The sequence below is a fragment of the Pan troglodytes genome, chromosome X (assembly GCF_028858775.2).
Source record: "Pan troglodytes isolate AG18354 chromosome X, NHGRI_mPanTro3-v2.0_pri, whole genome shotgun sequence".
NCBI classification, from domain to species: Eukaryota; Metazoa; Chordata; class Mammalia; order Primates; family Hominidae; genus Pan; species Pan troglodytes.
In genome coordinates this window covers 66,299,918-66,324,303 of record NC_072421.2, presented here as the reverse complement: position 1 = coordinate 66,324,303, position 24,386 = coordinate 66,299,918, and the positions used below count along the sequence as shown (strand labels likewise).

At 41.0% G+C, this 24,386-nt stretch overlaps 1 protein-coding gene and 1 non-coding gene across 4 annotated transcripts in view; one reads left to right on the top strand and one right to left on the bottom strand.

Moving 5' to 3' along the window:
- Positions 1-24,386, bottom strand: part of YIPF6 (Yip1 domain family member 6) — a 73,602-nt gene that overhangs the window by 11,995 nt on the left and 37,221 nt on the right. Inside the window, exon 7 of one of the 3 annotated variants that reach the window (XM_054676945.2) lies at positions 12,040-13,961. The exons of 1 other annotated variant lie outside the window; for it this stretch is intronic. In XM_054676945.2, the coding sequence (XP_054532920.1) occupies positions 13,573-13,961 (389 nt within the window). In that variant the 3' untranslated portion in view covers positions 12,040-13,572. Of the gene's footprint in view, positions 1-12,039; positions 13,962-24,386 lie in introns of those variants that run through there. One more of the 3 variants, XM_054676946.2, reaches the window with a different exon arrangement.
- Positions 20,989-21,095, top strand: LOC112207143 (U6 spliceosomal RNA). Its single transcript, XR_002941611.1, has one exon. It is a non-coding gene; the product is annotated as a U6 spliceosomal RNA (small nuclear RNA).

Sequence of the window (24,386 nt, the reverse complement as noted above, 5' to 3'; positions counted from 1 at the left end):
AAAAAATGCTCATCATCACTGGTCATCAGAGAAATGCAAATCAAAACCACAATGAGATACCATCTCATGCCAGTTAGAATGGCAATAATTAAAAAGTCAGGAAACAGCAGATGCTGGAGAGGATGTGGATAAATAGGAATGCTTTTACACTGTTGGTGGGGGTGTAAATTAGTTCAACCATTGTGGAAGACAATGTGGTGATTCCTCAAGGATCTAGAACTAGAATTACCATTTGACCCAGCAATCCCATTACTGGGTATATACCCAAAGGATTATAAATCATACTACTATAAAGACACATGCACGCATATGTGTATTGTGGCACTATTCACAATAGCAAAGACTTGGAACCAACCCAAGTGTCCATCAGTGATAGACTGGATTAAGAAAATGTGGCACATATACACCATGGAATACTATGCAGCCATAAAAAAGGATGACTTCATCCGTGAGACATGGATGAAGCTAGAAACCATCATTCTCAGCAAACTATCACAAGGACAGAAAACCAAACACCACATGTTCTCACTCATAGGTTGGAATTGAACAATGAGATCACTTGGACACAGGGTGGGGAACATCACACGCCAGGGCCTGTCGCAGGGTAGGGGGGCTGGGGGAGGGATAGCATTAGGAGAAATACCTAATGTAAATGATGAGTTGATGGGTCCAGCAAACCAACATAGCACATGTATACCTATGTATCAAACCTGCATGTTGTGCACATGTACCCTAGAATTTAAAGTATAATAAAAAAAAGAAAAGAAAAAGAAAACCCATTTTCTGAGGATAATTCAAGCTGGCTGCAGAAATGTGCATAAATAACGAGAATCTGAATGTTAATGGCCAAGACACTGGGAAAAATGTCTTCAGGGGCATGTCAGAGACCTTCATGGCAGCCCCTCCCATCACAGGCCCAGAAGCCTAGGAGGGAAAAATGGTTTTATGGGCCGGGCCCAGAGACCCACTGCTGTGTGGAGCCTCAGGACTTGGTGCCCTGCATCTTAGCCACTCCAGCTCTAGTCATGGCTAAAAGAGGCCAAGGTACAAGTTGGGCCATTGCCTCAGAGGGTGTAAGCCCCAACTCTTGGTGGCTTCCATGTGGTGTTGAGCCTGTGGATACACAGAAGTCAAGAATTGAGGTTTGGCAACAACCACCTTGATTTCAGAGGATGTGTGGAAATGCCTGGATGTCCACACAGAAGTCTGCAGCCTGGGGAACCTCTGCTAGCTCAATGCAGAAGGGAAATGTGGGGTTGGAGCCCGCACACACCGTCCCCACTGGGGCACTGCCTAGTGGAGCTGTGAGAAGAGGGCCACCGTCCTCCAGACCCCAGAATGGTAGATCCACCAACAGCTTGCATGATGCACCTGGAAAAGCCACAGGTACTCAACGCCAGCCCATGAAGGAGCTGCCCAAGGCTATGGGAGCCCACATCTTGCATCAGCATGCCCTGGATGTGACATGGAGTCAAATGAGATTAATTTTGGAGCTTTAAGATTTAATGACTGCTGGCCAGGCATGGTGGCTCATGCCTGTAATTCCAGAACTTTGGGAGACTGAGGCGGGCAGATCACTTGAGGTCAGGAGTTCGAGACCAGCCTGGCCAATATGGTGAAACCTTGTCTCTACAAAAAATACAATAATTAGCCAGGCTTGGTGGTGTGCACCTATAATCCCAGCTACTTGGAAGGCTGAGGCTGGAGAATCATTTGAACCTGGGAGGCACAGGTTGCAGTGAGCTGAGATCATGCCACTGCACTCCATACTGGGCAACAGAGCAAGACTCTGTCTTCCAACAACAACAACAACAAAAGATTAATGACTGCTCTTCTGGATTTCGGACTTGCACAGGGCCTGTAGCCCCTTTGTTTTGGCTCATTTCTCCTATTTGGAATGGGATCATTTATCCAATGCCTGTAACCCCATTGTATCTTGGAAGTAACTAACTTGCTTTTTATTTTACAGGCTCCTAGGCAGAAGGAACTTGCCTTGTCTCAGATGAGACATTGGACTTGGACTTTTGGGTTAACTTTGGAATGAGTTAAGACTTTGGGGAAACTGTTGGAAAGCTATGATTGGTTTTGAAATGTAAAAAGAATGTGATATTTGGGAGGGGCCAGGGCAGAATGATACAGTTTGGCTCTGTGTCCCCACCCAAATCTCATCTCAAATTGTAATCCCCATAATCCTCACATGTCAAGGGAGGGAACTGGTGGAAGGCAATTTGATTGTGAGGGTGGTTTCTGCCTTGCTGTTCTCATGACAGTGAGTGAGTTCTCACAAGATCTAATGGTTTGACAGTTCCTCCTTCACATGCTCTCTCTTGCCTGCTGCCATGTAAGACGTTCCTGCTTCCCCTTCTGCCATGATTGAAAGTTTCCTGAGGCCTCCCCAGCCATGTAGGAACTGTGAGTCAATTAAACCTCTTTTCTTTATAAATTACCCAGTCTTGGGAAGTTCTTTATAGCTGTGTGACAATGGACTAATACAGGATCTGTCATATGGTTGCATTGATATAAGCAAGTCTAGGCCCGGTGTGGTGGCTCACACCTGTAATCCCAGCACTTTGGGAGGTCAAGATGGGTGGATCACTTGAGGCCAGGAGTTCAAGATGAGCCTGGCCAACATGGTGAAACTCCATCTCTACTAAAAATACAAAAATTAGTCGGAGTGGTAGTGCACACCTGTGGTCCCGGCTACTCAGGAGGATGAGGTGGGAGGATCTCTTGAACCTGGGAGGTGGAGTCTGCAGTAACCTGAGATCGTACCACTGCACTCCAGCCTGGGTGACAGAGCAAGACGCTGTCTCAAAAAAAAAAAAAAAAACAGATATAAGCAAGTCTACTGTCATCTGAAGGCTTGAATGATGATAGAGGATCTTCTTCTAGGATGGCTCAGTCACATGGCTGTTGGCTGGAGGCCTCAGTTCCTCACCACACAGGGCTCTCTTTAGGCGTCCACATGACATGGCAACTAACTTCCTCCAGAGTTGCTGATCCATAAGAGAAAGCTCAGAAGAAGCCACACTGCCTTTTCTGACCTAGTCTCTGAAATCTCTGAAATTGCACACTGCTTCGTGCTATTCATTAGGAGCAAATCCTCATGGGAGTAGGATTTAGGTCCTGCCTTTGGAAGGGAGGAATGTCAAAGAGTTTGTGGATATAGTTATTTTATTTATTTATTTATTTATTTTGAGACAGAGTCTCGCTCTGTCACCCAGGCTGGAATGCAGTGGCGTGATCTTGGCTCACTGCATCCTCGGCCTCCCGGATTCAAGTGATTCTCCTGCCTCAACCTCCTGAGTAGCTGGGATTAGAGGTGCATGCCACCACATACAGCTAATTTTTGTGTTTTTAATAGAGACGGGGTTTCACCATGTTGGTCAGTCTGGTCTCGAACTCCTGACCTCATGATCCACCCGCCTTGGCTTTCCAAAGTGCTGGGATTACAGGCGTGAGCCACTACGCCCAGCCTGTGGACATATTTTTACATCATCACACGCACCTCCTTTTCTCCCAGTACGTCATGGCTAGGACAGGCAAGCAGAGTTTTCTAACCTGAGCAGGACAAAAGGAAGGCTCAGAGAAATTAAGTGGCCTGACTGATATGCACAATAGTTCTCATGGATTAGCAGAGCTTTCAACCCAGGTATTGCTAGACATGGCCAGAAGAGAGGCGAGTACACAGGAGTCAGACAACCCTGGATCTTCTGAGAATCATGTTGCATAACATTATCTGTCATCTCACCCAGAAAATACCACATCTTTATGCCAATTTTTAGCATATGTCAGTCACCATGTTAAGTGCTTTAAGTGCGTTAGCTTAGTTAAAACTCACAAAATCCTTTGAAGTAAATACTTTTATCATATCCACTTTACAGTATGAAATCTGTGGCTCAGAACAAGGAAGAAGGAACTACATGGTCACAGAGCTACTGGCAGAAAAGTCTGGATTCCAACTCAGGTTTGTCTAAGACTAGAATGCTTTAAACAACACAAGATGAAAGTTTCTGTCTTGAAGATCCAAGAGAAGTTTGAGTAAAGACATATCTATGCTCAGCCTGACTAGCAGTAGTGTTATCAATGTATCTTGAGAATGTATGGCTTTAAAAGAGCAAAGACTATCATTTAGTAAGCACCTGTTATTTTCCAGATGTTTAACTCATGAAAGCACATTTGATCTTCACAGTAGATATGTGGGATAAGTATAATTAGATACATTTTACAGATGAGGAAGCGCAGAGAGGTGAAGTGACTTACTCAAAGTGGCACAAATAGTCACGTATGTTTCCAAAACCTGGCTCCATGCCAGGGATTTTTAATGAGCTCCATATAGTCCAAGGGCTTAATGAGGCATTGGAAGGTGCTCGACTTCGCCTTATACAGAGCTGCTCCGCCTCTTTTATCTAGTTGACATAGTGAGCTTCTATACAATACATATTTCATTTGAATTGGGGATATCTTGGCTTAAGAAGAGGAAAAAAAGCCACAAAACTATTTCCAAGTACACCATAAGGCTTTCTTCGAGTGCTCAGGCCTATGAAAACCTTGCATTTGTCACTCATCCACTCTCTTCACTTCTAACATCATCTTCGAGTAGAACAGTCACAAAGATTCCCAAGGCAAAGTAAGCATGAGTCTAAGTAAGTTGGGGTCTTCAGGAGTTGTCCAGATAGTACTGCCAGTAATTTAAGAATTTTTAGTCTGTGCTCATGACACTGGGATAACCATCATTGTGTTTATTTCTGAAATAATATTAATCATTTTAAGTAGCAATCTTTTTAAAAATAATAATAATAATAATAACAATAACAATTAGGAATTCCTATTCTGGGTAAGCTCATTTTACAGTGTCTCTCCCACTGAACACAGCTGTAAAACCTGGCCAAATGGAGGATTCTGAAAAGTAAACAGTAGCAGGAGGGTTAGGAAAGAAGACTGGAGTTCGAGTAGGACAACCACTGGCAGTGAGTTTACTATTTTCTTCCATTCAGTATCCCCCAGTCTGAATTCAACATGGCCAAAAACCCAGAAGTGGGCATTAGTGGAGACAGAATTTCAGGAGAAGCCCTGTAGTTCTGGTGCAAGGAGCTGAAAAGGGGTCTCTTAATGTTCAGAGACAGTGCAAAAATCCTCCATTTTTCTTTTTTGTCCTTTGTTTCCTTTTCTTCATTTCCTTGTGCCCCAATCCCTAGTGGCAGTGGTGGCAACTGTAGCCCATAGAATGCAAAACACCGAGAGGGAGATATTCCTCTCCATCAGAGCTGTGGTGGTCCCAATCAGGTGAGATGAACCCTCTTTGCATTTTTTCCTCTCTCTGTCCTCTGCCACTTGGCCCAAATATGGGCACAGTTGCAGGAAGTACATGACAATGTAGAGTTCCTAAAGTCTCAGCTTTCTGGCTGGAGGATCAAAAAGGAGAGCTCCAGAAAAGCAGAAAGTATCAGGAAGATTATGAAGAGGGAGGAATTCAGAAAAGTGATCTTTAAAGCTACTTATGAACTGCTGGGTTTACACTTCAAGCTGCATATGCATGGATCTGATCCAAAATCACATATACAGATTTTGAGAAGGAAGGAAAGAATAGAACACCACTACACAGTTGGGCAGATCTGAATAGCATTGCAAAGGCTTTGCAAACTGAATGGACACTGAAACTGCAACCCATAGAAGGTGGGTCAGAACTTAACTAGTCAATGGCTGGCTAAAACCAAAACTATCAACATTCTCCTTAGGGTTTAAACAGGACCCAGGGTCTCATGAGATAATATTGACAATATTCAGAATATATTTCAAAATTATTTGTTATATGAAGAACCAGGAAAATCTCAACTTACAAGGGAAAAGAATCAACAGATGTCAACACTGAGAAGATACAGATATTGGAAACATCTGACAAAGAATTTAAAGCAGCTCATATAAAATTCCATTTTAATAAGCAAGTGCTAATACCTAGAAACAAACTGAAAGATCAAAATTTCAGCAAGGAAATAGAAGCTATCAAGAAAATCCAAGTGGAAATTATTAAAACTGAAAAATAAAATAATCAAAATTTAGAAGTTACTGAATGAGCTCAATAGCAGGATGGAGATAACAGAGGAAAGAATCAGTGAGCTTGAAGATCATATAGATCAATACAAATTATCCGACAGGACCAAAGCTAGGGAGATACAGGTGAGGCAATCACCTCAGGCACAAAACTTAAGTGGGGGTGGAGGAGTACCAAAACACTCAGTAATCAAGACAAATATTTTAATTTCATAATTTTTAAAAATCAAAATTAAAACAAAAACTTCATGATGAGTAACGTATCAAAATTTAAATAAAGACAGGATTAGCAATAGTGCTGTGCTGACCCATATTGGAACCTGAGGCAGAAGGCAAAACAAGCAATACTGATACAATCTAAACCACACAGAGAAAACATTGTAAAAAAATTAACAGAGCCTTGAGGAACTGCAGGATAATACCAAATGGCCTAACATTCCTCAGAATCTGAGGAGGAAAAAAGAAAAAGGGAAATGCAGAAAATAATTTTGAAAAATAATAGCTGAAAACTTCTCAAATTTGATGAAAGACATAAAGCTATAAGTTCAAGAGGTTCATCAACCCCCAAGCAGAATAACCACAAAGAAATCTATGCCCAGGCTGGGCGCAGTGGCTCACACCTGTAATCCCACCACTTTGGGAGGATGAGGTGGGAAGATCTCTTAAGCCCAGGAGTTCGAGACAAGCCTGGGTAACATGGTGAAACCCCATCTCTACAAAAACTACAAAAATTAGCCAGGCATGGTGGCACATGCCTGTAATCCCAGCTACTTGGTAAGCTGAGGTGAGAGGATCACTTGAGCCCAGGAGGTGGAGGTTGCAGTGAGCCATGTTCAAACCACTGCACTCCAGCCTGGGCAACAGAGTGAGACCCTGTCTCAAAAAAAAAGTTAAGAAATAAAAATTTTAAAAAAGAAATACATACCCAGACACATAATAATCAAACTGGTGAACACTAAAACAAAGAAAAAAATCTTAAAAGTAACCAGACAAAATCAATGTATTACTTAGAGGGGTATAATGATTAGAATGACTGAATTTCTTTTTTTTATTATTATACTTTAAGTTTTAGGTTACATGTGGACAACGTGCAGGTTTGTTACATATGTATGCATGTGCCATGTTGGTGTGCTGCACCCATTAACTCGTCATTTAACATTAGGTATATCTCCTAATGCTATCCTTCCCCCCTCGCCCCACCCCACAACAGGCCCCTGTGTGTGATGTTCCCCTTCCTGTGTCCATGTGTTCTCATTGTTCAATTCCCACCTATGAGTGAGAACATGCAGTGTTTGGTTTTTTGTCCTTGTGATAGTTTGCTGAGAATGGTAGAATGACTGAATTTCTTATCAGAAACTAGGAAGGCAAGAAGGAAGTGGAACAACAGTAAATATCTATTGTCCTAGAATTCTATATCTGATTGAAATATTCTTCAGGAGTAAAATTGCAATAAAAACATTGTTGGATTAAAAAATCCCTAAGAATTCACTGCCAGCAGATACGCTGTAAAATAATTACTACGGAACATTTTCACACAGAAGTGAAATTATACTAGAAAGAAACTTGGACCACCAAAAATGAAGGTAGAGCAACAGAAGTGGTAAATAGCTGGGTAAAAATAATAGATCATTCTTGTATTGAGTTCTTTAAAATATGTTCCATACTTGAAAAGAAAATTATACCATTATCTGATGGTGGAGGTTTGTTTGCTTGTTTGTTTTGAGACAGGGTCTCACACCATTGCCCAGGCTGGAGTGCAGTGGTATGATCACAGCTTATGGTAGCCTCAACCTCCCCAGGCTCAAGTGATCCTCCCACCTTGGCCTCCCAAAGCACTGTGATTACAGGCGTGAGCCACTATGCCCAGCCTGATGATGGAGTTTTCAGTTTATGTACCTGTAATTAATAAGGCAACTACAACATAAATGAGAGAAGGGAAAGGAATCTATGAGATTATGAAGTTTCTAGATTTCACTTAAAGTGGTAAAATATTATTGAAAAATACACTGTTAAAAGTTAGGTTTGTATATTGTAATCACTCAAGCAATTGCTAAAAATGCAAATAGATATGGTAAAATTAATATGGAATGCTAAAAATGTTCAACAGAAGGCAGAAAGGAAAAACGTAGTCATGAAAAATACAGGAAGAAAAGAAATAAATACTAGTCCTATACCCAAAGAAGTCAATAATTACATCTGATGTAAATATACTAAACACACCAATTAAAAGATGGAGAGCATCAGAATAGATAAAAATAATAATGTGACCCAACGAAATGCTTGCTAAAAGAAACTCAGTTTGAATATAATGATATAGGGATTTTAAAAGTAAATAGATATACCATATAATACGAATCAAAATAAAGCTGGAGTAGTTATATTAATATTAGACAAGGTACACTTCAGAGCAAAGAACATTACAAAGAAAAAAGAGAGACATTTCGTAATGAAAAAAGGGTCCACTCACCAAGAAGTCATAACAATCTTAAATGTATATGCACCTAAAATCATGGTTTCAAAATACATGAAACAAAAATGCACAGATCTGAAGTGAAAAATAGAAGGCACTATAATTATAGTTGGTGCCATCAACACTCTTCTCAGTAAAAGATAACACTAGTCAGTGGAAAATCATCAAAGATATAAAGGAACTAAACACCACCATCAATCTGAACTCGTTTCTTAGCAGGGACAGATTTTTATTAATACAATAGATTTTTGTTGATAGTTTATTGTTTACTTCCTTTCCAATTTGGATCCCTTTTTTTTTTTTCTTTTTCTTGCCCAATTGTCCTGGATAGGACCTCCAGCACAACATTGAATACAAATGGCAATGGCAGACGTCCTTGTCTGGTTCCTGATCACAGGGGAAAAGCATTCTATCTTTTGTCATTTAGTAAGATGTTGGTTGTTGATTTTTTGTAGATGCCCTTTATCTGGTTGAGGACATTCCTTCCATTTGTTGGGTGAAGGAATGTTGCATACTTTTAAATCCTCCTTCTGTATCTATTTAGACGATCATGTGCTTTTTGACTTTTATTCTATTAAAATGGTGTATTATATTGATTTTTGGATGTTGAACCAACTTTGCACTCTTGGGATAAATCACACCTGGTCATGGTCACGCTTCCCAATTTCAGGGTTACAATCAAGAAGATTAGGTTGTATTAGCAAAAGTATAGACATAGAAATCAATGGAACCAAATTGAGTCTAGAAGTAGATAACATAACAACATATATGGCCAATTAATTTTTGATAAAGTTATAAAGACAAATTCTACAGAGAAAGGGCAGTCCTTTCAACAAATGTATTGGAACAACTGGACCTTCACATACAAAAGAATGAAACTTGACCTAAAAGTGACACCTTACACAAAATTAATTCAAAGTGTACCATACATCTAAATCCTTCCTGACCCAGGCAAAATTGCACCTGGTTAACAACCACTGATCTAAATATAAAACACAAAACTATACAACTTTTACCAGAAAAAATAAAATATTCATGACCTGTGGTTATGCAAATAGTTCTTAGACATTACACAAAAAGCATGATTGATAAAAAATGATGATTTGGACTTCATCAAAACTAAAAATCTTTACCCTGCAAGAGATATTGTTGAAAGGGTAAAAAGACAAGCTAGAGACTGGGAGATAATATTTGTAAATTACACATCAGACAATTGACTTTCGTGAAGAACATATAAAGAACTGTCAAAACTGAACAGAAAAAGTACAAGCAATCCAATTAGGAAATGGGCTAGACATGAAAAGATGTTTCACAGAAGAAGATATATGGATGGCAAATGAGCACATGAAAAGATGTTAAACATCACTAGCCATTAGTGAAATGTAAATCAAAGTAACTATGAGATGCCACTACACACTTATTAGAATAGCTGAAATTTTAAAATACTGACAATACAGAATGCTGCTGAGGATGCAAAGCAACTAGAATTCTCCCACATTGCTGGTCAGAACACGAAATTATATGGCCATTTTGGAAAACAGCTTGGCAATTTCTTAGAAAGTAAGCTGCACATTTACAACATGACTCAGCAATCCCACTCCTTGGTAATTACCCTAGGGAAAATATATTCACGCAAGACTCAACAGGAATATTCATAGCAATTCTATTCGTAATAGCACAGAAAAGGAAACAACACAAATGTCCTTTAACTGGTGAGTGGATAAACAAAAATGGTAGATCCATACAATGGGATGGTAATCACCAATAAAAAGGAATGAGCTATACATTCACACAAAAACATGGATGACTCTTAAACATTTTTAGAATTGGGATACATGTGCAGGTTTGTTACATAGATATATTGCGTGATGCTGAAGTTTGGGCTTCAACTGGACCCATCAGCCAAAGAGTGAACATAGTACTCAATAGTTATTTTTTCAATGCTTACCCCACTCCCTACCTCTCCTCTCTAATAGTCCCCAGTGTCTTTTGTTGCCATCTTTACATCGATGTGTATGCAATATTTAGTTCCCACTTATAAGTGAAAATATGCCATATTTGTTTTTCTGTTTCTGCATTAATTCACTTAGGACAATGGCCTCTTGCTGCATCCAATAACATGGATGAATCTTAAATACTAAGTGGTAGAAGTCAGTCTCAAAAGGTTACATACTACATAATTCCCTTTCTATAGTATTCTCTAAGAGACAAACCATAGTGGTTCAGAACCAGCAGTTGCCGGTGTTTAGTGGGTAGGGAGAGGATGTGACTATAAATGGATAGCACTACAGAGATTTTTTTTGGTGAATAGAAGTGTTTTGTATCCTGATTAAACAAATTTATTTCTATGTTAAAACCTATAGAACTGTACACCCTGTCAAAAGTCAATTTTAGGCCTGGCATGGTGGCTCATGCCTGTAATCCCAGTACTCTGGGAGGCCGAAGCAGGCAGATCACTTGAGGACAGGAGTTTGAAACCAGCCTGGCCAACCTGGCGAAACCCTGTCTCTACTAAAAATAAAAAAATAAAAAATAGCCGGGCATGGTGGTGCACATCTGTAATCCCAGCTACTCGGGAGGGTAAGACAGGAAAATCGCTTGAACCTAGGAGGCGAAGGTTGCAATGAGCCAAGATGGCACTCCAGCCTGGGTGGCAGAGTGAGAATCTGTCTCAAAAAAGAAAAAGTCAATTTAACTGTATGTGAATATGTATGAAAATGAAACCGATAATTCACATAAAGTAAAATATCTGTTCCCATTGTCAAATATACTAGAGAAAATAATACATCCTAAATTTATATAGTACTTTATTACAAAGTGCTTTCACATACATATTTCGCTTAATCCTCACAATGAATTGAGAATTAGGGACATTATTCCCATTTCACATATGGGGAATATGAGACTAAGTGGAATTGACTCCCCATAATTGTATATGTATATAGTCAATGGTCAAGGCCAGGTGAAACCCAGTCTGTCTGATCCACAATCCAAACCTTTTTCCACTTTTCATGCTGCTTCTTCCAACCCACAGATCTCTAATCTTCTAGGTCTGTAATGTAGAGAACGGCATTTTACCTCAGTTTCTTTCTCTGTGAAATGGGGATGATATGCCCACTTGACAATGAAATTATGCCTCACATCTCTTCCTTTTGGGACCTGCCCTTGGGACCTGCCCCTCCTCCGCTATGTGATTCCTACCAGTGATCAATCGGTAGGAGTTCATCTCCACTACCACAGAGAGGGGCACTCGACCCAAAACGAGCAATCTGATTACTCCAATTCCCTTGGATATAGTGAGCCAAGTGAGTACACATTTCCCAGGCAGGATTCATCAGAGACCTTTGAAGAGGATTGTTGCTGTGAGAGAGAAGGTCCTGTGCTTCAGATAGTATAATTTGAGTTCTAAGGACCATGTACATTATGAGTAGCTGGCGGCTATATTTGCAACACCATGAAGAGAGTCTGAGAATGAACCCCTAAAGCTGACAGAGAGAAGACACACAGACACACAAGTCTTTTTTTTTTTTTTTTCAAGACAGGGTCTTGCTCTGTCACCCAGGCTGGAGTGCAGTGGTGCAATCACAGCTCACTGCAGCCTGGACCTCCCATGCTCAAGTGATCCTCCTGCCTCAGCCTCCCAAGTAGCTGTGACTACAGGCACGTACCACTACGCCCAGCTAATCTTTTGACTTTTTGTAGAGATGGGGTTTCACCATGTTGCCTAGGCTGGTCTTGAACACCTGGGCTCCAGTGGTCCTCCTGCCTTGGCCTTCCAAAATACTGGGATTATAGGCATGAACCACTATGCCTGGCCAACACACAAATCTCAATGACATTGTTTGAGCACATGAATCCAGTTGTGCCTGACGCTAACCCAGCCCTTCGGACTTCCTAGTTAAATGAGTACTTTTTTTTTTTCTTAAGCTAGTTGAGCTTCTGTTACATGTAACTAAAGGTTTATAAATATTGTATAAATTAAAGATATTATAAATGTATAATGCTTAGCCCAGTACCTGACACATAGTTGACACTGAATAAATATTAGTTCCATTTAATCCCCAACTACCTTCCCTAAATATACTAAATTAACAAATACAGATCAAACACTATGGATTTTGTTGTTGTTGTTTTGCTGTCACCTCATCTGCAGGCCACTTGTTGCTTATTTTTCCAGCATTTCTGCATGGATCCAGATGGAAGCTTCAAAAAAATGGGACATGGCAGAGCAGTGCAGGTCTCCAGATTCTGGTCCTATTAGGGACCTATTTCCTATAAAACATTACTAGCTCTTCACTTCTTAGACAGCTTTAGAATTACCTATTCTCGATATTTCATATAAATGGAATATTACAATATGTTACCTTTTGTTTCTGGCTTCTTTCACTACACATAATGTTTTGAGGTTCATCCACATGGTAGCATGTATCAGTACTCTATTCCTTTTTATGGCTAAGTACCATTCCATTTGCATGTATATAGCACAATTTGTTTATCCATTCATCTGTTGATGAGTTGTTTCCCCCTTTTGAGTAGTGTGAACCAGTACTTTTGAGTAGCTGTGAACATTTGTGTATGAGTATTTGTTTGAGTACCTGTTTTCAATACTTTTGGTCATACCTAGGAGTGGAATTGCTGGGTTACATGGTAATTCTATGTTTAAGTTTTTGAGGAACTACCAAACCGTTTTCTAAGGCAGCTGCATTTTTACCCAATTTGACAAATGTTTATTAAGAACAAGCTGGCCGGGTGCAGTGGCTCGCACCTGTAATCCCAGCACTTTGGGAGGCTGAGGCAAGAGGATTGCTTGAGCCCAGGAGTTCAAGACCAGCCTGAGCAACATAAGACTTTGTCTCTACAAAAAAAAATTTTTTTTGTTTGTATCTTTCTTTAATATGCTAGTAGTTGAGTTTTCCATAGAATTAGGACATATATTTAGGTCAGATCTAATTGGGATATTCCTTGGGATATCTTGATTCAGGGTTTTCTTCTTCTTCTTTTTTTTATTATACTTTAAGTTTTAGGGTACATGTGCACAACGTGCAGGTTTGTTACATATGTATACATGTGCCATGTTGGTGTGCTGCACCCATTAACTCGTCATTTACATTAGGTATATCTCCTAATGCTATCCCTCCCCACTCCCCCCACCCCACAACAGGCCCCGGTGTGTGATGTTCCCCTTCCTGTGTCCATGTGTTCTCATTGTTCAATTCCCACCTATGAGTGAGAACATGTGGTGTTTGGTTTTTTTGTCCTTGCGATAGTTTGCTGAGAATGATGGTTTCCAGCTTAAAAAATAGCCAGGCATAGTGGTGCATGACAGTTGTCCCAACTACTTGGGAAGCTGAGGTGGGAGGATGGCTCCAGCCTGGGAGGTCAAGGCTGAAGTGAGCCAAGATCACGCCGCTATACTCCAGCCTGGGTGACAGAGCAAGACCTTGTCAAAACAAAAATAAAGAACAATCTGAATACATAATTGCATTTATTTTTACTTTGAGAGTCTTAATTATATGTTTGTTCATTTATATCTCCATTTACTTAACAGTCATTCATACACAAGCCTATTATTCTTCACTATGTTGCCAGGCCGGCCTTGAACTCCTGGTCTCAAGTGATCCTCCTGCCTCAGCCTCCCAAAGTGCTAGGACTATAGGCATAAGCCACCATACCCAGCCTAAGTTTATAAAATTATAAATATCAAGTATTGGTGAGGATGTAGAGCAATGGATCTCTCAAACACTGCTAGTAGGAGTGTAAATGGGTATAACTACTTGGGAAGACTATTTGGCAAATTTTTACAAAGTTAAATATACACTTACCATGTGACTCAGCAGTTCCCTTCCTAGGTATCTACCCAAGAGAAATGAAAGCACAGCCCACAAAAAGTCTTGAACAAGAATGTTCATAGCTGCATTATTCATAATGGCCAAACAGAGACAGAGCCAGGGACCCTTCTTGTGGGCCTGCTGGGTTTCCCAAGAATGAAAATAAAGTAAAACCTTGTGTTCCTTCAAGTGAAATTCCAGGCACCTGGCTAGCCTTGAAAAATAAATAAGCAACCTGATAAGCAAGAAGGTAATAATAGCCAAGGAAGTTAGAGCCACAGAATATTTGGTTCCCTATAGAAACTAAAGATAAAATCTTAACATATGTCCCTGAGTTGTTTTTCAGAAACCTGAACCCCCAACAAATGGAAAATGTTGTCTTTTCTGCTAAGAAAACCTTGACCAATCACAAATCAGAAAATCTTTGGGCTGGGCGCAGTAGCTCCTGCCTGTAATCCCAGCACTTCAGGAGGCTGAGGCCAGGAGTTCGAGACCAACCTGAATGACATGGTGAAACCCCGTCTCTACTAAAAATACAAAAATTAGCTGGGCGTGGTGGCACACACCTGTACTCCCAGCTACTCGGGAGGCTGAGGCAGGAGAATTGCTTGAACCTGGGAAGTGGCGGTTGCAGTGAGCCAAGATCACACCATTGCACTCCAGCCTGGGTGACAGAGCAAGACTCTGTCTCAAAAAAAAAAAAAATGAAGAAGAAAACCTTTGAATCCACCTATGATCTACGGGCCCCCCACTTTTACATGTGCCGCCTTTTTAGGCCAAACCAGTGTATAATCTCCATGTATTGATTTGTGACTTTTCCTGTAACCTCTGCCTCCCCATCTTTAAAAACCCTTACATGCAAGCCACTGGGAGTTTGAGTCTTAAGCATGAGCTGCCCAATTCCCCTTGCTTGGCTCCCTGTAATAAATGCCTCACTTTCTCTTGGTGCAAATCTCAATGTTTGGCTTTGCTGCCCCAGGTGGGCAGATTCATGCTCATTTCTGTAACAACACTGGAAATAATCCGTGTTAGTCTGTGTCCTCTGAAAAGTAGACGTCAAGAGTGGCTTTAATATGCAAGAAATGTATTAAGGAAAATCTTGTGAGAGAAGATGAGTGGGAAGCTAAGGGAGATTGGGAGAGCCATCAGACCATCATGTAGGTCTGATCCCGAGTGAAGAAGAGAGGGAAGAAGAAAAGTTGGATGGAAGCATCTCAGATTGCAGTGCGGTTCTGAAACAAAAGTGCAGCAAGGCTGTTGAAGAATCCTTAAAACCAAAATCACCCATCAGAGTAGCCCCGTTATCCCAGGAATGGGCCTGTCAGTATGCCTATCCAACTTAGTCACTGCAGGGAGCAGCTCATGGGAAGTGTGGGTTTGCTGAGAATGTGGGATGAATTTTAGAACACAGATGAAACATCCATTAACAGATTCATATAACGAGACGCTACTCGGCAATAAAAAAGAATAGACTACTGATACACACAACAAGGATTGGCCGCAAGAACATGCAGAGTGAAATAAATCAGACATAAAAGACCACATGAAATTCTAAAACAGGAAGAACTGATCTAAAGTGACAGAAAGCAGATAACTAAATACCTGAGGCCAGGGATTGGAAGAGATTGATTACAAAGGGACACAAAAGACCTTTTAAAAACAAAAATATTCAATATCATGGATATGGTGGTGAAAATATTCAACATCTTACATGACTGTTAACAGTTATCAAAACTCATTAGCCTGTACATTTAAAAATGAGTACTTACTGTATGTAAACTATCTTTAAATTTATTCACACAATTATAACAGAGTGCTTGCTGTACTCAGTATCAAGTCTCCCTTCTTTAATAGCAATACTCCAAGTTTATTTGGGTTAGCAATGCATGGAGCTAAAAGAGTACATTTCTCAGCCCCCTTTCCTCCCTCCCCCACAGCTAGACATGTCCATGCGACTAAGCTCCCTAGCAATGACATGTAAGTAGAAGTGCTGTGTTTAACTTCTAAGAAATAGCTTAAGGGGAGCTAACTTGGCCGGAAAAAAACTGCCCTTTTGTCTTCCCCTACTTCTAACTGCTGCCTGGCAGGTAGGTATAATGAATTGGCCTCTCACAGCCATCTTGGACCATCAGAAAGGAAACTAATAATGAAGATGGTGGGACCAGGAATTTGGATCTTCTTAGGTCCCAAATGACCAGAAGACCACCATACCAGCTCTGGACCTCCCACCTTTAGACTATTTTATATGAGAGAGAAATAAGCCTCTATTTTATTTAAGCCACGCTTGTTTTGGATTCTTCTGTTACATGCAGCCTATATTCAGCTGATTCTAATTGAATGCATTCTCTAGAATCAGATTGAGTTCAAGTCCCAGCCCTGCCACTTACTAGCTGTGCGGCCTTGGTGAGTCATTTCACCTCTGAGTCTCTGCTTCCTTGTTTGTAAAATGGTGCTAATAATATATATCTTGCAGGGCTAATATGAAGGACTCAGTGAAAGCATACACTAAATATCTAGAGCATGGTTTCTCCCTTGTCAGCAGAGAAGCAGGCTTCTCCTTTCCCAGAGAAGAGTGCCAACATACAGAGTGAATGGCTTCATGGCCTACCATCTTCACCTCAACACATTAGATAAAAATGCTCCATCCTTGGGCTCTCACAGCCTTTGGCCATACCTCTTTAAAGTGTTTTCCACACTGTAGTTAAATGTATCTCTTTACCTGTCTATCTTCCCCTGTTCCCCAGAGATCAAACCTCCAATATCCCTTCTACCTAGTTGATATAATTTGGATGTTTGTCCCCTCCAAATCTCATGTTGAAATGTGACCCCAAACTTTGGAGGTGGGGCCTGGTGGGAGGTTTTTGGGTCATGGGGACAGATCCTTATGAATGGCTTGGTGTCTTCCTCTCGATAATGAGTGAGTTCTCATTCTATTAGTTCACATGAGACCTGGTTGTTAAAAAAAAAAAAAAAAAAAAAAAAAAAAAAGCCTGGCAACCAGGCACAATAGCCCATGCCTGTAATCCCAACTCTTTGGGAGCTGGAGGCAGGAGGATCACTTACGTCCAGGAGTTCGAGACCAGCCTGGGCAACATAGTGGGACCCCCCCCCCATCTCTACAGTTTTTTTTTTTAATTAGCCATGGTGGCATATGGTGGCATATGCCTGCAGTCCCAGCTACTTGGAGGCTGAGATGGGAGGATTGCTTGAGCCTGGGAAGTTAAGGCTGCTGTGAACCATGATTGCACCACTGCACTTAGCCTGGGTGACACAGCAAGTGAGACTCTGTCTCAAAAAAAAAAAAGAAGAAGAAGAAGGCTGGGCATGGTGGCTCATGCCTGTAATCCCAGCACTTTAGGAGGCCGAGGAGAGGGTGAGAGTGGATCACCTGAAGTCAGAAGTTCAAGACCAGCCTGGCCAACATGGCAAAACCTGTCTCTACTAAAAATACAAAAATTAGCCAGGCATGTTGGTGCATGCCTGTAGTCCCAGCTACTGGGAAGGCTGAGGTGGCAGAATCACTTGAACCCAGGAGGTAGAGGTTGCAGTGAGCTGAGATGGTGCCACTGCACTCCAGCCTAGGTGGCAGAATGAGACTCCGTCTCAAAAAAAACAGAAAAAAAAAAAAGATCCTGGTTCCTCTCTCCTTTTCTTTTGCTCTGTCTCTCACCTTGTGACACACCTTCCTCTATGAGTAAAAGCTTCCTGAGGCCTCACCAGAAGCAGAGCAGATCCTGGTGTCATGCTTGTACAGCCTGCAGAATGGTGAGCTAAATAAACCTCTTTTCTTTATAAATTACCCAGTCTCAGGTATTCCGTCATAGCAAAACAAAACAGAATACTATGCTAGTCTTCTAGAATGACACTTCTGAGTCTAATTAACTGAACAAATACTGTGCCTACTATGTACCAAGTTTTGGGCTAGATTTTGAGGACAAAGAGGTGAATTAGACATGATTCCTGTCCTTTTATATATCATGATCTAGTATGAGATATGGACAAGTAAACAGGTGAGTATAATTTAACATAGTGTAGTTAAGTACAATAACAGATGTGAACTTAACCACAAGAGAATGCAAGAAAATGTCAACTCCGTGAAAGCGGGGACTCTGTCTTGTTCACTATTAATAGGCACTCAGTAAATATTTGTTAAATAAATGAATGAATGGTATTATGATGGCACAGAAGAGAATAACCTAAGCCAGGTGAAATAGCAGAGGAGGTGAAAAGCGAGGAGGACAATTGGTCTCCTGGATGAGGTGAGGCCCGGAAAATTTTTAATGGAAAAGTGGGGTGTGGAGGGCATTTCAGAGAGACAGCAGGGAGGTGAGAAGTAGCACAGCAAGCACTTGGGAACAAGTAGTTCATTGTTGCAGGAGTACAGAATTCAAGGCTGGGAGAGAGGAAAGCTAGGGCCAGATGACAGAAGGCCTTGCAATCAATGGCATAAGAAGCTTCAGTTTTGTCCCAAAGAAGATGTGAAGGTGAGAGGCGAAGCCAGCTGGACTTCCTGGGTCGACTGGGGACTTGGAGAACTTTTCTGTCTTACAAGAGGTTTGTAAAATGCACCAATCAGTGCTCTGTAAAAACGCACCAATCAGCACTCTGTAGCTAGCTAGAGGTTTGCAAAATGGACCAATCAGCACTCTGTAAAATGGACCAATCAGCAAGACATGGGCGGGGACAAGGGAATAAAAGCTGGCCACCCCAGCCAGCAGTGGCAACCTGCTCAGGTCCCCTTCCATGAGGTGGAAGCTTTGTTCTTTTGCTCTTCACAGTAAATCTTGCTGCTGCTCACTGTTTGGGTCCATGCCACCTTTAAGAGCTGTAACACTCAGTGAGAAGGTCTACAGCTTCATTCTTGAAGTCAGCGAGACCACGAACCCACCGGAAGGAACCAACTCCGGACACAAAGGCAGTAGGGCAATTTAAACTGAAGAGAGGGTCAAATATACACTTGAAGTATGTCACTCTGACAACAGTATGAGAAATGGATTTGAGCAGGGCAACATGGAAGCAGATTACCTACGTAGTTGTTTCTATAGGCCAAAAAAGAGATGAGAACCTGAACCAAACCGTGACAGTGGGGATACAGAGTAAGATATGGAGTTGAGAAATGTTTGTTGGGTAAAATTAGCAGGACTGGTGACTGAATGGATATAAGAAAGTGAAGGGGGCATTAAGGGCAATTATCAGATTACTGACTTGGGTAACTAGGTATAGTAGTGGTTCTCCAAAATAAGGAACATAGGAGGAGCAGGGTTTGGGGGACCTGCCCAGTCTAGTTGAGACATGACGAGTTTAAAAAGCAATGAGACATTCAAGTGACGGTCCAGCAATTATTTCTGTATCATTCTAGAAATCACACGTCAGAGTCATAAACTGGAGATTCTGGAGTCATCAGAACTCCTCAAGCTGACTTATTGGCTCATCCATCTGAGGATGGAGCTCACTGCCTTCAGGCACAGCTGGACTCAGGCTCAAACCTCATGAAGCTTCCCTCAGTGCCAGCTTCTCTTCCTGTGATACACTCATTCTCTTCTACTATTGTGATGAAAAAGTTGGCCACTGACCACCCCAGGCTTGCATCTTTACAACTCATAATACAAAAGGAAGACAGTCTGGCTTCTTAGGTCTAGCAGAAAAAAACCTGGAAAGGCCTCTGAATGGCCCATCTTGGCTTAAGTATTCATTACTTAATCACTGTGATCAAGGAAAGGTGGTAACGTGGCTCAGTCTAGGTCAATCTAGTAAGGGAGGAATTCTCCAAAGCAACTAGAAAGAAGATGAAAATGCATGCTGGGGAGAAATTAAAAAAAATAACAGTTTGAATGGTAGGTGAAATTATGAGAGTGAATTTTTATATCTAGGGAGAATTTGTAGATTGAAAAGAGCGGAAGGCAGAGAAAACACTCAGTTTCAAGGGGCAGGTGGAAGAAGAGGAGTTCTTTAAGAAGAAATAGACTATTTTGACAATCAAGGGAGTTAGCTGTCATGGAAGACAAGAAAGAAAAATGTTTCCAGGAGGAATAGGAGTTTACAACAGCATCAGTGCAGTAGAGTAAGGTAAGGACTTAGCAATTTTAGTGAGAGTAGTCACTCTCTGAGAATGTTCATGACATGGGCATGAAGCCAGACTGCAGTTGGTTGAGAAGTGAACATGAATGTAGACAAGCTTTTTCGAGAAGTTTGGATGAGAGCAGGTTGGCATCTGGACCATAGCTGGAAGGGAACACATTCCCACTCTTGGTTCTGAAGCTATAGCACCAGCCCCACTACCCTGGATTGTATTTCTGACTCCATCTCAAAAAAAAAAAAAATTGTGGATTTGTTTTTTTTTGTTTGTTTGTTTTTTTAACCTGCATTAGGTTGTCACCCTTTTAGCTACTGTACTCTCACATAGTAGAAAAAGCAGTGAACCAGAAATGAAAAAAACTAAGTTTTAGTCTGGTTCCTTTGAACAACATTGGGTAAATGACTTTCCCTCTCTGAGCCTCAGTTTTTCATTGGTAAAATGAGCAAATTGAACCAATTATCGATAACATTCTTTTAATCTCTAATGTTCTGTGCCTGATCTGAATCTACGAATAAGGAACAAATACTAGGAGCCTCCATCTCCTACCTATCAATACTTTTGGAGTGCTTACTTAGGCAGCATATATACTAAAATTGGAACGATAGGGAGAATATTAGCATGGCCCCTGCAGAAGGACGACACACACATTCATCAACACTTCCATGTTTTTACTTAAATAAATAAAACATTTGGCTGTGTGGTGGCTCATGCCTGTAATCCCAGCAATTTGGGAGGCTGAGATGGGTGGATCGCTTGAGCTCAGGAGTCCAAGATTGGCATGGGCAACCTGGCGAAACCCCATCTCTACAAAAAATACAAAAATTAATCGGGCATGGTGGTAACAGCAGAGCAGAAAGCACCAAGGCTTTGGAGTTCAGACAGACCTGTATTCACATTCCACCTCTGCCACTTACTGTGGGCAAGGTATTGAATCCAAACTTCTTCCTCTTCTGAAAAAAATGGAGGGAATGATCTCACAGGGTTAGTGTTAGATGAAGATAGCAATGTGAAAATCCATGGTAGGTAAGTGTTAGCTTCATAACTTCCTCCTCCTCATCTTTCTGGCTCCTTTTCATAGGCCTATCATCCAGCACTGTGGTTGTCATCAAGACTGTGCCTGGGACAGTGTTCTCTCAATATTCATCACATCTGTAAGCTCAAATTTATATTTATAGCAATGACTTCTATAATACTACCCTCCAGGCACCTATTTTCAGTGGTCTGTAGAATATCACCACTGTGACAGCCAAAGTCAGTACCTCCACAACTGTTAGCCCGCCATTCTTCCCGACTTCAGACTTACAGCTTAGAAATATATTCACACTCTTTTCTTCCCTCTACCTTCCTCCCAATCCAATTTCCCACCATGTTCCCATTTATTCCTTTGAGGTCACTTTCATCAAGATATTCCCCTTGAAGTCACCCTATTTCCCACCACAGTAAGACCTAACTTCACAATTCCCTGGTTTTCAATACCTACTCTCAATAATTTGGTCTCATCTTAGCCAACTAATTTCTTCCATTTCCCAATTCAGTTGAATTCACTTCAACTTTTGCATTCTCATTAGAAAATGAAAGATTGGATTAACATGAGGAACAACCAATTGCATTCTTGAGACTGACTTTATAACCCAGGACATACTTCTCTGAGCCTATTTCTTTAGCTATAAGATAATCAGCTTTATCTACTTTGCACAGTGATGTAAAATAAAGGCAGCTAGGAAAATGAAGTGTCACAATGCATTGTGATTACGTACAGAACAAGGTGCCACACTCTCACATGTGCATGTGAACAGCTGTACAGACAGACCTGCTTTTTTCCTCTTATCTTTGCTCCTAAGTATTCTCTACCATTGGGAATGCCCTTTCTCTTCTCTTGGATGATACACATTCTCTCAATACTTCACAGACTTCTTGTTTTTACTGATCACTCTGCTCTTTTATTTGGTACCAAAAATAAAAGCCATGACATTTTTCAACTATTATGTGTGTAGGGCTATGCGGAATTTTGTTTACCCAAGTAGTTTATAAGTCAAGAGCGGGAACAGGTATAGTCCCCAGCAGAAAGCTGAAAACCCAGTTTTTCTCACCAAGCTCCTAAATTGCCTGATTGGCCCAGCTTAGCTTCATTTAAGTGGGTAGGTATGGTTTTAATTTGGCAAAGAACCAATATAGAAAAAAAAAAAGGCCATGCAGTCATAAAACCTGAGTTTGAATTCTGGTTGCACCATTCACTATGTGACTCTGGGCAATTTAACCTGAGTCTCGGATCTCTCAACTTTTTAAAATTTTTATTTATTTATTTATTTTGACACAGGGTCTCAGCCTGCCACCCAGGCTGGAGTTGCACCATTGTACCTCACAGCATCTTCGAACTCCTGAGCTCAAGCAATCTTCCCGCCCCAGCCTCCCGAGTAGCTGGGACTACAGGCACACAAGACCAAGTCTGGCTTTTTTTTTTTTTTAAAGAAAGAGTCTCCCTATGTTGCCCAGGCTGGTCTTGAACTCCTAGGCTCAAGAGATCCTGCCTCCTCGGGCTCCCAAAGCACTGGGATTATAGGTGTGAGCCTCGAAACCCAGCCAGATCCAACTTTAAGGATAACGCCTCTGATCTCAAAAGGCTGCTGTCAATCAGAGATACTGTTTGTAAAGCAACTAATAAAGTGCCTGGCATGGTATACAGCATTTGCTCAATAAATGTGACTTCCCTTTCTTACTTGCTCCCTGCCCAATTTACAAAGCATTCAATATTGTCGGATGACAATATATCTGAAATCAGTATGTAGCAAATCTCTGTGCCTTCAGTACAAGAATAGGCACACACAAATTCTCTTTTTCCAGTGTTTTTAGTTGCACATTTAATAGTCACAAATCTTTTTACAGATTGTTCACAGATTTATTATTTATAGAAAAAAATCAAGATTAAAATGGAGTATTGAAAAGGACCAAGAAATTACTAGCAGTGATGGCAAAGTACAAAGGCTCTGAAAGAACAGAGTAAACAAGAGCAGCGCAGTGCAGCGTGTGGCCACTTCCCACCAGGCAGAACACTTGACTTCATTAAGGCAAAGCCTTTACTCTGTTACTTTTTCCTCCCACATAGTTTAACCCAAATAGAAAGGCATTCTATTCTCACACTACTGCTCTCTAAGGTCCTAGGAATATAACTGGTACTATAAGCAACCAGATGCATCCCTTGACTATTAATACCTGAATAGACAAGTTAAATTGTGATGCATTAACCATCCCTCTGGGAGAATTAAAAAGAAAGAGGCAGAAATTGTTTGATGCTTAAGACTGAGAAAAAGGGGTATATATGTGTGGTGGTGGTGGAAGTGGGAGAGAAAAGAGGTTCAAGGAGGGATGAGGGCAACAAACCTAACTCTTTCCAATGTCCAACTGTTCTTATGTTCTCAGATGCTGCTGATACAGTGTTCCATTACTCTGAAAACAAATGTTATCTACATCCAGTCAGTTCTAGGGTACAAAGGCTAACAATAGGGAAAATACCTTGGGGGAGGGGTGTATTCATTTCAGGTACATAAAAATGGAATTCAAAATTGTGTCCTACTGTGTTCTCATCTAATGTGTTATTACTGTTGTAAATCAAATTACTGTGTGACCGTGGGCAATTTACTTAACCTCTCAGTGCCTCAATTTTCCACATAAAATGAGAATTGTAGCACTGGTATTACAGGAGATGCATGAGAAGCACAGAAGAATAGTGTCTGGCCAAATCAATAGTGACAGAAAGCAGATTAGTGGTTGCCAGAGGCTGGGATGAAGGGGGAATGGAACTGACTGCTGACAGACCTGGGGTTTCTTGGTGAAGTTACAAAATGATCTAAAATTAGATGGTAGTGATAGTTGTGCAATTTTGTGTGTGAATATACTAAAAACCACTGAATTGTACATCTTAAAAGGTGAATTTCAGCCAGGCATGGTGGCTCACGCCTGCAAT